Below are 14,413 nucleotides of genomic sequence, written 5' to 3'. Positions count from 1 at the left end.
ACAGGGTTGCTGGGTTAGATGTTCTGTTCGTTGGTTCGCCCGTCGATTGATCGCTGCCTTCCCCATCAACCATATTCAGTTCAGATGTTCATCGTCATTTCGTTAAGACACTTCAAAGGAATCGGTCGTTTGGTTCGGAAATTTATCATTGTCGTGTGGTCGTCGATTTTAATTAGTTTTATCTAAGTGTAATAAATAAAAAATAACAAGAAGAGGAAAAAAAGAACAACAAAAGAAATTTTTGTCTCAAAGAATGTGCAGACTATAAAACCTTCGACCTCAAGAAATGGAATTAAATAATGTTACTGTCGAGGGGGCGGCTGCTGTTGCCCCACAAGTTCCTGCCGCTGCTGTAAGTTTGCCAAATGCCGTCTTGACCCGTCTTGACGCCACCACTTTAATCGTTGTCCTATGACTATTTTTTGAACAATTCGAATGCCAAGAAAATATTCGAAAAAAACAAAGGTGTTAAAAAGCTGAATGAAAATTAAAAATACAACGGAATAGTTTTGAAAATTTAGTTTTCAAATTGAAACAAAAATAAAAGTGATTCACCAATTAATTGATTCGATTGTAGATAGGCGTGGTTTTTATAAATGACTTTTATAGGAGTGGATTTTTTAAAGAATATTTTTTGGAGCACTTCTAAAGGCGTGGATTTTTTAAAGAGGACTTCTAAAGTTGCGGATTTTTTAAAGAATATTTTTTGCGTGGACTTCTAAAGGTGTGGATTTTTTAAAGAATATTTTTTCAAGGACTATCCAAGACGTGGATTTTTTTAAAGAATATTTTTCAAAGAAAGGTGTGGATTTTTTAAAGAATATTTTTTCAAGGACTATCCAAAACGTGGATTTTTTTAAAGAATATTTTTCAAAGAAAGGTGTGGATTTTTTAAAGAATATTTTTGTGAAAGACTTCTAAAGGCGTGGATTTTTTAAAGAATATTTTTGTGGAAGACTTCTAAAGGCGTGAATTTTTTAAAGAATATTTTTGTGGAAGACTTCTAAAGGCGTGGATTTTTTAAAGAATATTTTTGTGGAAGACTTCTAAAGGCGTGGATTTTTTAAAGAATATTTTTTGGAGGACTTCTTCTAAAGGCGTGGATTTTTTAAAGAATATTTTTTGGAGGACTTCTTCTAAAGGCGTGGATTTTTCAAACGAATATTTTTGTGGAAGACTTCTAAAGGCGTGGATTTTTTAAAGAATATTTTTGTGGAAGACTTCTAAAGGCGTGGATTTTTTAAAGAATATTTTTGTGGAAGACTTCTAAAGGCGTGGATTTTTTAAAGAATATTTTTGTGGAAGACTTCTAAAGGCGTGGATTTTTTAAAGAATATTTTTGTGGAAGACTTCTAAAGGCGTGGATTTTTTTAAAGAATATTTTTTCAAGGACTATCCAAGGCGTGGATTTTTTTAAAGAATATTTTTTCAAGGACTATCCAAGGCGTGGATTTTTTTAAAGAATATTTTTCAAAGAAAGGTGTGGATTTTTTAAAGAATATTTTTGTGGAAGACTTCTAAAGGCGTGGATTTTTTAAAGAATATTTTTGTGGAAGACTACTAAAGGCGTGGATTTTTCAAAAGAATATTTTTGTGGAAGACTTCTAAAGGCGTGGATTTTTCAAAAGAATATTTTTGTGGAAGACTTCTAAAGGCGTGGATTTTTTAAAGAATATTTTTGTGGAAGACTTCTAAAGGCGTGGATTTTTTAAAGAATATTTTTGTGGAAGATTTTTCAAAAGAATATTTTTGTGGAAGACTTCTAAAGGCGTGGATTTTTTAAAGAATATTTTTGTGGAAGATTTTTCAAAAGAATATTTTTGTGGAAGACTTCTAAAGGCGTGGATTTTTTAAATATTTTTGTGGAAGACTTCTAAAGGCGTGGATTTTTTAAAGAATATTTTTGTGGAAGACTTCTAAAGGCGTGGATTTTTTAAAGAATATTTTTGTGGAAGACTTCTAAAGGCGTGGATTTTTTAAAGAATATTTTTGTGGAAGACTTCTAAAGGCGTGGATTTTTTAAAGAATATTTTTGTGGAAGACTTCTAAAGGCGTGGATTTTTTAAAGAATATTTTTGTGGAAGACTTCTAAAGGCGTGGATTTTTTAAAGAATATTTTTGTGGAAGACTTCTAAAGGCGTGGATTTTTTAAAGAATATTTTTGTGGAAGACTTCTAAAGGCGTGGATTTTTTAAAGAATATTTTTGTGGAAGACTTCTAAAGGCGTGGATTTTTTAAAGAATATTTTTGTGGAAGACTTCTAAAGGCGTGGATTTTTTAAAGAATATTTTTGTGGAAGACTTCTAAAGGCGTGGATTTTTTAAAGAATATTTTTGTGGAAGACTTCTAAAGGCGTGGATTTTTTAAAGAATATTTTTGTGGAAGACTTCTAAAGGCGTGGATTTTTTAAAGAATATTTTTGTGGAAGACTTCTAAAGGCGTGGATTTTTTAAAGAATATTTTTGTGGAAGACTTCTAAAGGCGTGGATTTTTTAAAGAATATTTTTGTGGAAGACTTCTAAAGGCGTGGATTTTTTAAAGAATATTTTTGTGGAAGACTTCTAAAGGCGTGGATTTTTTAAAGAATATTTTTGTGGAAGACTTCTAAAGGCGTGGATTTTTTAAAGAATATTATTAATAAATTGTTACAATCGATGTTTATTAACTGTTAACGAAAGCCAAAAACCGAACCGAATATATAATTCTAAATTTTTTCATAGATTACAGCAAGGAGGTGTGGGGCAGGTTCTAATAATATGTAATGGGATATAATTCTCTCTTGTCTTTTTAAATAAATACTATTATTAAATCAAGTTACAACAAAAGAAAAAAACATCACCCCGCATCATTAAATAATCAGCAGCAAATGTCAATTATGGAAATATTGTCCACAATCGCCATGGATGGATGCATTTATCAGAGTATTGCTGAAGGAAAGGGAAGGGAGGGAGGATTTAGGTGGCGGCGTATTACGAGTAGCTCTCGTATATCAACTTGCAGCAAGTGGTACTATTTAATATTTTTTGGCATAAATTTACATTAATTAACTGTCATATAAACTTAAATATGCATTCGTTTTTTATTTATTTTAGCTGTTTTAAATCAATACGAAATAATTTTTTTGTTTGTGTTTTATCAATATTTAATCGACAGCGGGAATTTATTTGCTTCGTTGCCGTTAGTGGGTTACTTAGAATTCCTTAATAAATAATGGAAACATTTATAGGTGTGTTGGAGAAAATAGCAGTAGTGACACACCTAATTTTTTTTTTAAATCCACGCCTATAGTAGTCCTTGAATAAATGTTTTTAAAAAATCCCCTTGAAAAAATATTTTCAAAATATCCACGCCATTAGAAGTCCTAAAAAAACTTCATAACTAATGTAGTCCTTGAAAAAAAAAAACTTTTTTTTAATTCACAACTAAAGTACTTACTTTACATAGCTGGCTTGTTACAGAACGGTTGCTCCATAAGTAGAGCTTAAAGAAGATTTCCAAGCGCATCGGTCTTGTCCGCAAATCCACCAATTTGGAAGACCACGTTCCAAGATGTTGTTTTCTACTTGGTCTTTTCATGTAATTCGTGACCTTCCCCTTCTACGGGAACCATCAGTAGGCTCGCTTTTATATGCCTTTTGAATTGGGGCATTATCATTTATTCGGACAACATGGCCTAGCCACCGTAGTCGCTGCAGCTCAATACGACTGACTATATAGATGTCCGCGTATAAATTGTAAAGCTCGTGGTTCGTTCGACGCCGATATTCACCGTTAGGATATTTCTTTCAAACACCCCAAGAGCTGCCTCATCTGCTTGCGCAAGTACCCATGCTTCAGATCCATATAACAGCACGGGTAGTATCAGCGTCTTGTAGAGTGTGAGTTTGGTCTGGCCTTGCTTTTGAGTTGTTTGCTCAGACCATAGTAGCATCGGTTGGCCATTACTATCCTTCTCCGAATTTCAAAACTGATATCATTCGTTTTATTTATGGCGTTACCAAGGTATATAAAATCTCTAACTACCTCTAAGCAATAGTTCTCAAGTTCCATAGTTGGTCCGAGTCTACTGGTCGACTTGCGCGTTGATACCATCAGCTTGGTCTTCTCGCCGTTTACTGCCAGACCCACATTGGCAGAGTCCTTCTCAATTTGTTCAAAGTTGACTGTTACCGCTCACAATGTTCGAACCATTATATCGATGTCATCCGTGTAGGCGAGTAACAGGTTTTTTTGGTGTACAGAGTGCCATTTCTGTTCGCCTTTGCGTCTCGTAAGACCTTTTCCAGCAGGATGTTAAAGAGATCACACGACAAACGGTCACCATGTCTTAATCCTCGCCAGGTATTGAAGGGCTCCGATAGGTCCTTTCCGACTTTAACTGTTGACCTTGTGCCACTTAAATTTATCCTAGATAGCCGTATTAATTTTGCAGGAATGCCGAACATTGATATGACTTTAAACACCTCTGAACGGATAGGGCTGTCGAATGCGGCTTTATAGTCGACAAATATTGATGTGTTTTCCTGGGTCGATGTGTTTTCCTGAGCCTTTTCCAGGATTTGGCGCAGAGTGAAAAACTGGTGGTGGATTTGGATGCTGGATTTGCCAGGTCTGAAGCCGCATTGGTATAGCCCACTAATGTCATTTAGCATCGGCTTCAGTCGTTCACACAGCAAGCTGGATAGCACTTTATATGCGATGGGAGGGAGACTTATTCCTCTATAGTTGGCACATATCGTCTTGCCTCCTTTTTATGCACGGGACACAGAATGCTGAGGATCCAATCATTGGGCATGTATTCTTCTAGTCAAATTGTAGTAATCAGCTGGTGGATGCTCCTGACATGCATCTATTTGATACCAGAAGATTTCAAATTGCCCCTTCCAGATCCTCAACACGTTGTCTGTACCTGTCACCAGGTTTCCTTCTTCATCTCTACAATAGGATGTGCCTGCACCAAAACCTTCGGTTTGGTGTTTTACTCGTTGGCAAAATTTCCGGACTTCATTCTGACTCCTGTATATCTCGATTTGCTCACGCTCACGTTTTTCTTGTTCTTTCTTCTATCTTCTGAAAATATGTTTCTTCTCTCTCCTTTTCTCCCGATAATTCTCCATCGCATTACGTGTTGCTACTGTCCGCAGGGTTGCCCTATACGCTTCGTTTTTCACATCAGTAGCATTACGACACTCCTGATCGTACCATGGGTTTCTTGGTGGTGGTTTTTGGTACCCAAGTGTGGCTTTTGCTGCAGTTTGCAGGGAGAAGTGCTACCTGTTGTGTTTGCAGCTTTTCGACGTCGAGTTTCCGTACCTTTGCTGCAACATTAAGACGAGTGCGAACCTTGGCTGCTATATATCGAGATGCTTGAATCTGGCGCTGCTAACTACCATGTTTTCTGGTGCCGCGAAGTCAATCAACCTCGTGCCGTTGTCGGATGTCAAAAATATTTTCCCTTCCGATTTTTGCATTAAAATCTCCTACTAGAATTTTAATTTTATGGCCAGGACAGCGATCATATGCTGTTTCTAGGCGCTCATAAAATATGTCTTTGTTCAGCTCATCTCTGTCTTCGGTGGAAGCATGGGCGCAAATAAGACTGATGTAAAAGAACTTCACTTTAATGCGGACTATAACAATTCGATCATCTACTGGAGTGAATCGGAAGACGAGGTCTTTTATTCTCCTGTTAACCATAAATCCGCAGACAAATTCATGTCTCGTTTCATGGCAGCTATAATGCAGTGCGTAATCGTCTGATTTGCTTACGCCAGTCCCTTTACATTACAGACAATAATATCGGCTTTGTACTTCTTGAGTACATCCGCCAAGGCGAAAACTGCGCCTGTTCTTTACAAGGTGCGCACATTCCAAGTGCAGATTCGCAGATCGTGGTCCTTTATATGTTTGCGGGGGTCGTCAATATTAGGGGGTTTGGTTTTCTTTTTCTTTGCTTTTTCATAGTAGGTTGGGTTTTCCGAGAGTGGGCAACTAACCCGACGCCTCAACCCATTGTTTTATAGTTCTTATGAGTGAACCCGCGGTGTCACCTAGGGTAGCTATTTAGGTGATGAAAATAGCTACCCTAGGTGACACCGCGGGGAGGTCAGTGTCCACAATTGAGATGACAGAGGGACCAAGATAAGCCTTAAACAATCCACGCCTTGTTTAGTCCTTGAAAAATAGTCCTTAAAAATCCAAATCCAATCCAATTAGATTGTGCTATAATATTTCTCTACCTATAGTTTGCATGCTGTTCACCATTTACCTACCTGTCGTCTACGACACTTCTGATCGGTGTTGACAGATGCTCGTGACGAAGTGAGCGTTAATTTTTCACAAACTCGTTAATAAAAAACACCCAATTTGTGCATTAATTCGATGAAAACAATTTTAATTTAGTAATAAATTAATACTAATTACAGAAGAAAGAAAAAATAGTGTTACGGAATCTCGAAGTATTCGAGATAGACACAACAAAGTTGATAGATACCTGGGTAGATAGGTATGTGTGTAGACATATTTTAGAAAATAATGATTAATTTTATTTCGCTTCAGAATCTTTTTTTAATATCAGTGTGTGTGTATATCTGTTCTCAAGACCAATAAGCGTTGATTTTTTTAAAAAAGATTTTTTTTCTCAAAGACCTCCAGGTCTATAGGAGTGGATTTTTAAAAAATATTTTCCAAGGACCTCAAGACCAACAAGCGTGGATTTTTTAAAGAATATTTTTTCAAGGACCTCAAGACCAATATGCGTGGATTTTTTAAAGAATATTTTTTCAAGGACCTTCAAACCAATAAGTGAGGATTTTTACAGATTATTATTCCAAGGACCTTCAACCAATAAACAAGGATTTTTACAAATTATTTTTTCCAAGGACCTCAAGACCAATAAGCGTGGATTTTTTAAAGAATATTTTTTCAAGGACCTTCAAACCAATAAGCGTGGACTTTTTAAAGAATATTTTTTCAAGGACCTCAAGACCAATAAGCGTGGATTTTTTAAAGAATATTTTTTCAAGGACCTTCAAACCAATAAGCGAGGATTTTTACAGATTATTATTCCAAGGATCTCAAGATCAATAAGCGTGGATTTTTACAGATTATTATTCCAAGAACCTTCAAACCAATAAACAAGGATTTTAGAGATTATTTTTTCCAATTACCTTCAGACCAATAACCGTGGATTTTTAAAGAATATTTTTTCAAGGACCTTAAGACCAATAAGCAAGGATTGTTACAGATTATTTTTTCCAAGAACCTTTAGACCCATAACTGTGTGGCTTTTCATCATTTCTCCATTTTTTCTCTTACAGGTCACAACGCTGGAGGGTAAATCCACAAATGATCTCGAAAATAAAGCAAATGGCAACAAGAGTAAAGAGACGAACAAATTGCTATACGGAATCAACGATAATCCACCATGGTATCTGAGTATTTTCCTGGCATTTCAACATTATCTGACAATGATCGGTGCCATTGTCTCGATACCGTTCATTTTAACACCCGCCCTCTGTATGTCCGATGAGGATCCAAATCGTGGCATTATCATATCGACAATGATTTTTGTCACCGGTATTGTTACCTATTTTCAAGCAACATGGGGTGTCCGACTGCCAATTGTTCAAGGTGGCACGATATCGTTTTTGGTGCCCACCTTGGCTATTTTGGCATTACCACAATGGAAATGTCCACCGGAAAGTGAAATAGAGGCAATGGACGATGATTCACGACAAGAGTTGTGGCAAATACGTATGCGGGAGTTATCAGGAGCTATTGCGGTATCGGCTATGGTACAGGTTATTTTGGGTTACACCGGTTTGGTGGGGAAAATTTTACGTTTTGTCACGCCACTGACCATAGTGCCGACGGTATCGTTGGTGGGGCTGACACTATTTGAGCATGCCGCTGAAACGGCTTCGAAACACTGGGGCATTGCGGTGGGAACCACGGCCATGTTAACGCTATTCTCTCAAATAATGTCAAATGTTGCCATCCCGGTGCCGGCATATCGGAAGGGACATGGCATTGAGTTTAGACCCTTCTTACTGTTTCGTCTATTTCCGGTAAGTAAGAAAACTCACCTCAAAAAACATATTTAATTTGATCCTTCTTATATTCGTGTCAGGTCCTCTTAACCATAATGATCATGTGGGGCCTTTGCGGAATTTTAACTCTTACAAATGTCTTCGAAGAAGGCCATCCATCGCGAACGGATGTTCGCTTGAAGGTCTTAACAAATGCAAAATGGTTTTATATTCCCTATCCTGGTCAATTTGGTGTACCTTCGGTCACCTTGTCCGGAGTATTGGGCATGTTGGCTGGTGTACTGGCTTGCACCGTGGAATCGTTAAGTTATTATCCAACTGTCTCACAAATGTCGGGTAAGTCAAAAAGGAATATATTTCAATGACCTGCAGACCTGGGATATTTTTCGAAGGCTGGATTTTTTAAAGAAGACTTTTTCGAAGATTACCAAAGGCGTGGATTTTTTAAAGAATATTTTTTCAAGGACATTCCGACTAAATATCGAACTTTTCAGATTTTGAAAGTGTATTTTTTCAAGGACATTCCGACTAAATATCGAACTTTTCAGATTTTGAAAGTGTATTTTTTCAAGGACATTCCGAATAAAAATCGAACATTTCAGATTTTGAAAGTGTATTTTTTCAAGGACTTTCCGAATAAAAATCGAACATTTTAGATTTGAAAGTATATTTTTTCAAGGATTCCGATATTAAAATAATATTTTCCCCCTATGAAAATTTATTTCAAAAATCTTTTTATATTACAGGCGCCCAATCACCGCCCCTACATGCTATCAATCGTGGCATTGGTACTGAGGGTTTAGGCACCGTCTTGGCTGGCCTCTGGGGTGCGGGTAATGGCACAAACACATTTGGTGAGAATGTTGGTGCTATCGGTGTCACCAAGGTAAGTCAATTAATAGGCAATTATGACACTAAATTTACCAATCATTTATGACGTTTACCATACCGCTCTCAGTTTAGATAAGATTTTGATAATCGGTCGATACCTTCGATAGGCTCACAACAAACGTTATTACCAAAAGAACGAATAATTTATATTGATTAAATTTTTGGAAATATTGATAAGCAAAAAAATTATGTGGGACAAATCGGAAAATATCAATTTAAATACGAGATAAAAATCGAACAATGGATCCGATTCAATTTTTGAATTAATTTTATTTATTTACTAGCATATACCCGCTACTTCGTTAGCGAACGTGGGATGTATTTAAAACCCTATATCGACCATTATTAAAATTTCAGAACCATTTTGTACGTATTTTCTGCCATAGTATGTTTTCAAATTTACCTCTATATCTCAACACTACACACCCATTCCGACCGCAACAGAAATATACCTCTATATTAAATTTGGTGTAATTTTTTACCATTTGTACTCTTGTAATACTTATTTTGAAAACAAATCAAATATAGATTCACCCAAATCCAAATTGAGTATCATTTAGTGCACATCAACAATCATAAGTACTTTAAAAATCATAAGTACGAGTTTCAAACACTTCCCACATACCCCAATCTTTATTACAAATTTCAGGATTCTATCGGTTCACCTAAATTTGTATCACATTTAGTACCACTTAGAACACATAAGTAAAAAATTTCCATTACTACCTACATCATGCAATCCAATTAAAATCATGAATTAGATAAAATCTTAATAATCAAATTGTACTAAATTTACATACCCTAAATCAATCCTACGGTGATTCTAAATCAAAATTGACATGACTCCAACTCTATCGGTTCACCAACAATTAAAATTGTACCAAATTTAGTACACAGTAGTACCAATTTCCAAAACATCCTGCATACCCGAATCCTACACCTCCACATTGTTCCTAAATCAAAATTTCAGGATTGCACCCACAATTCAAATTGTACCAAATTTAGTACACATTAGTACCAATTTCCAAATTTTCCTACATACTCCAATCCTACACCTCCCCAGTGATCCTGAATCAAAATTTCAGGATTCAAACTTTATCGCTTCACCCACAATTTAAATTGTACCGAATTTGGTACACATAGAACAAATTTTTAAAACTTCCTATATACCCAAACCCTATACCCCCACAGTGATCCTAAATCAAAATTTCATGATTTCAACTTTATCGGTTTACCCACAATTTAGTTGTACCAAATTTAGTACACATTAGTACAAATTTCTAAAACTTCCTACATATTTCAATCTTACACCTCAACAGTGATCCTGACTCCAAATTTCATGATTCTAGCTCTAAAATTCAAATTGACCAAATTTAGTACCATTTAGTACGAATTTCAAAAACTTCCAACTTAACCCAAACCAACACCCCCATAGTTCTCCAAAATCTAAATTTCAGGATTCCAACTCTATCGGTTCACCCACAATTCAAATTGTACCAAATTTAGTACACATTAGTACAACATTTTAAAACTTCTTACATATCTCAATCTTACACCTCGACAGTGATCCTGACTCCAAGTTTTATGCTTCTAGCTCAATTGGTTCACCTAAAATTCAAATTGTACCAAATTTAGTACCATTTAGTACCCATAAGTAATAATGTCTTAAACTGAGTCCTGACCCCAATCCCAATGATCCAAATTTCATTGTTTCAGCTCTATCGCTTCACCCAAATCCAAATTGTACCAATTATAGTACGATTTAGTACTTTTCGTACACATAAGTAACAAATTTCCAAAACTACGTACATATCACAATCCTATACTCCGACGGTAATGTTACTTTCAATTTTCAGGGTTTTAGCTCCATTTGTACCTCCAAATCAAATTTGTACCAAATATAGTACCATATAGTACTTTTCGTACACATGAGTACACGGTTTCAAAACCATCTCCTTATATCGACCCTACATCCCAACCCTAATTCGCATTCCAAATTTCAAGTTTTTAGCTCTATCCGTTCTCATGCTACAGAATTGTACCAAATTTAGTACATTTTCGTACATTTCGGATAGTTGTAGTTCGAATTTCCAAAAACCCTTTGGTACATCTATCCTACACTCCATCAGTGACCCTCAATCCAAATTTCAGAGTTCTAGCTCTACTGGTTCGCCAAATACAAATGATATCATATTTAGTACTTTTTAGTACTTTTCGTACCCTTCTAGTACGAATTTCCAAAAACCCAGCCTTATCTGTCACATTTGGGCCAAGAGTGACCCTCACCCAAAATTTCAAGATTCTAGCTTCAGCCGTTTCGTCTGAGCGTTGATGAATCGTTAAATCAGTCAGTCAGTCAATCAGTCAGTCAGTCAATCACTTTACTCTTTTATTAGTATAGATTCCAAAAATGCAATTTGAAGCCATTAAGGCCGATTTCAATTAAATTGCAAACTATACTACTCCATATTTTAATAATATTTCTTATCACTCTTTTCAGATCGGTTCCCGTCGTGTCATACAATGGGCTGCCTTTATAATGATTCTCCAAGGTGTCATTGGGAAATTTGGTGCCGTATTTATCCTCATCCCCGACTCCGTGGTGGGTGGTATATTCTGTGTTATGTTCGGTATGATTGTTGCCTTTGGCTTATCCACCCTGCAATATGTTGACTTACGTTCGGCACGTAATCTCTATATATTGGGTCTGTCGATATTCTTTCCCATGGTATTGTGCAAATGGATCCAGCAACATCCAACGGCTATCCAGACGGGTAATGAAACAGTGGATTCAACATTAACGGTGCTTTTGGGTACGACAATTTTAGTTGGTGGCCTATTGGGTTGCTTTTTGGATAATGTAATACCGGGTAAGGAGGAGGAGACAGTTTAATGGGGCTTCTTATTAATAAAAAAATATTTGTTATGTATTCTTAGGTACCCCCAAGGAGAGAGGTCTTGTTGATTGGGCCAACGAAATGCCTCTGGGTGATGATAACATAAATGATGGCACTGCCACCGATTATGATTTCCCCTATGGCATGGAGACTCTGAGACGGTAAGTCAATGCAATTTTTTTGAAGGGATGAAAGACAGCTTTTGGATTTTTTTCATAGCAAAATCAGAACAATAAGCGAATATTTTTAAAGGTTATTTTTTTCAAGGACCTCGAAGTCTATAAGCGTGAATTTTTTGAAGAATATTTTTTGGAGGACTTCTAAAAGCGTGGATTTTTTAAAGAATATTTTTTGGAGGACTTCTAAAGGATTGGATTTTTTAATTTTTTGCAGGACTGCTAAGAGCGTGCAGTTTTTAAAGAATAGTTTTTGCGAAGACTTCTAAAATGGTGTGGATTTTTTAAAGAATAGTTTTTGCAAAGACTTCTAAAAAGGCGTGGATTTTTTAAAGAATTTTTTGGAGGACGTGTATTTTTTAAAGAATTTTTTGGAGGACGTGTATTTTTTAAAGAATTTTTTGGAGGACTTCTAAAGGCGTGTATTTTTTAAAGAATATTTTTTAAAGGACTTCAAAAGGCGTGTATTTTTTAAAGGACTTCTAAAGGCATGGATTATTAAAAGAATATTTCTTCGAGGACTTCTGAAGGCATGAATTATTAAAGGAATATTTTTAGAGTGCTTCTAAAGGCATGGATTTTTTAAACAATATTCTTTAAACACCCACGCCTTTTTGGTGTGGGCATCCCTGAAAAAATATTGCTTAAAAATTCACGCCTTTTTGGTGCAGAGGTCCTTGAAAAAATATTGCTTAAAAATTCACGCCTTTTTATTGTAGAGGTCATTGAAAAAATATTCCTTAAAAATTCACGCCTTTTTATTGTAGAGGTCATTGAAAAAATATTCCTTAAAAATTCACGCCTTTTTGGTGTGGAGGTCCTTGAAAAAAAATTCCTTAAAAATATTCTTAAAAAATGCACACCTTTTTGGTGTGGAGGTCTCTGAAAAAATATTCTTTTAAAATCCACGCCTTATATAGGTCTTGAAAAAAGTCTTCTTTTAAAATCCACGCCTTATATAGGTCTTGAAAAAAGTCTTCTTTTAAAATCCACGCCTTATATAGGTCTTGAAAAAAGTTTTCTTTTAAAATCCACGCCTTATATAGGTCTTGAAAAGAGTTTTCTTTTAAAATCCACGCCTTATATAGGTCTTGAAAAGAGTCTTCTTTTAAAATCCACGCCTTATATAGGCCTTGAAATGCACACCTTTTTGGTGTGGAGGTCTCTGAAAAATTATTCTTTTAAAATCCACGCCTTATATAGGTCTTGAAAAAAGTCTTCTTTTAAAATCCACGCCTTATATAGGTCTTGAAAAAAGTCTTCTTTTAAAATCCACGCCTTATATAGGTCTTGAAAAGAGTCTTCTTTTAAAATCCACGCCTTATATAGGCCTTGAAAAAAGTCTTCTTTTAAAATCCACGCCTTATATAGGCCTTGAAAAAAGTCTTCTTTTAAAATCCACGCCTTATATAGGCCTTGAAAAAAGTCTTCTTTTAAAACCCACGCCTTATATAGGCCTTGAAAAAAGTCTTCTTTTAAAACCCACGCCTTATATAAGCCTTGAAAAAAGTCTTCTTTTAATACTCACGCCTTATATAGGCCTTGAAAAATTATTCTTTTAAAACCCCCGTCTTATATAGGCCTTGAAAAAAGTCTTCTTTTAAAACCCACGCCTTATATAAGCCTTGAAACAAGTCTTCTTTTAATACTCACGCCTTATATAGGCCTTGAAAAAAGTCTTCTTTTAAAACCCACGCCTTATATAAGCCTTGAAACAAGTCTTCTTTTAATACTCACGCCTTATATAGGCCTTGAAAAAAGTCTTCTTTTAAAACCCACGCCTTATATAAGCCTTGAAACAAGTCTTCTTTTAATACTCACGCCTTATATAGGCCTTGAAAAAAGTATTCTTTTAAAATCCACGCCTTATATAGGCCTTGAAAAAAGTCTTCTTTTAAAACCCACGCCTTATATAAGCCTTGAAACAAGTCTTCTTTTAATACTCACGCCTTATATAGGCCTTGAAAAAAGTATTATTTTAAAACCCACGGCTTATATAGGCCTTGAAAAAAGTCTTCTTTTAAAATCCACGCCTTATAAAGGCTTTGAAAAAAGTCATCTTTTAAAATCCACGCCATATATAGGTCTTGAAAAAAGCCTTATTTTAAAATCCACGCCTTATATAGGCCTTGAAAAACATCTTCTTTTAAAAAAAAAGTATTCTTTTAAAACCCACGCCTAGTATAGGCCTTGAAAAAAGTCTTCTTTTAAAATCCACGCCTTATAAAGGCTTTGAAAAAAGCCATCTTTTAAAATCAACGCCATATATAGGTCTTGAAAAAAGCCTTATTTTAAAATCCACGCCTTTTATAGGCTTTGAAAAAAGTCTTCTTTTAAAATCCGCGCCTTATATAGGCCTTGAAATCCACGCCTTAGGCCTTGAAAAAATGACCACGCC

At 35.6% G+C, this 14,413-nt stretch overlaps 1 protein-coding gene across 1 annotated transcript; it reads left to right on the top strand.

Annotated features, from left to right (window-relative positions):
* Positions 1-286: 286 nt before the first annotated feature.
* On the top strand, positions 287-12,004 carry LOC133323615 (solute carrier family 23 member 1-like). Its single transcript, XM_061532534.1, has 6 exons — positions 287-352; positions 7,320-8,069; positions 8,132-8,387; positions 8,798-8,937; positions 11,443-11,812; positions 11,880-12,004. The coding sequence occupies exons 1-6, from the start codon at positions 287-289 to the stop codon at positions 12,002-12,004; spliced, it is 1,707 nt and encodes a 568-aa protein (XP_061388518.1).
* Positions 12,005-14,413: the final 2,409 nt, after the last annotated feature.

The sequence above is a fragment of the Musca vetustissima genome, unplaced genomic scaffold, assembly GCF_032173495.1.
Source record: "Musca vetustissima isolate MV318-11 ecotype Yass unplaced genomic scaffold, APGP_CSIRO_Mvet_v1 utg22828, whole genome shotgun sequence".
In the NCBI taxonomy this organism is placed as follows: Eukaryota; Metazoa; Arthropoda; class Insecta; order Diptera; family Muscidae; genus Musca; species Musca vetustissima.
Note: the sequence above shows the minus strand (reverse complement) of the source record. Positions and strands in the feature narration are given on the sequence as shown.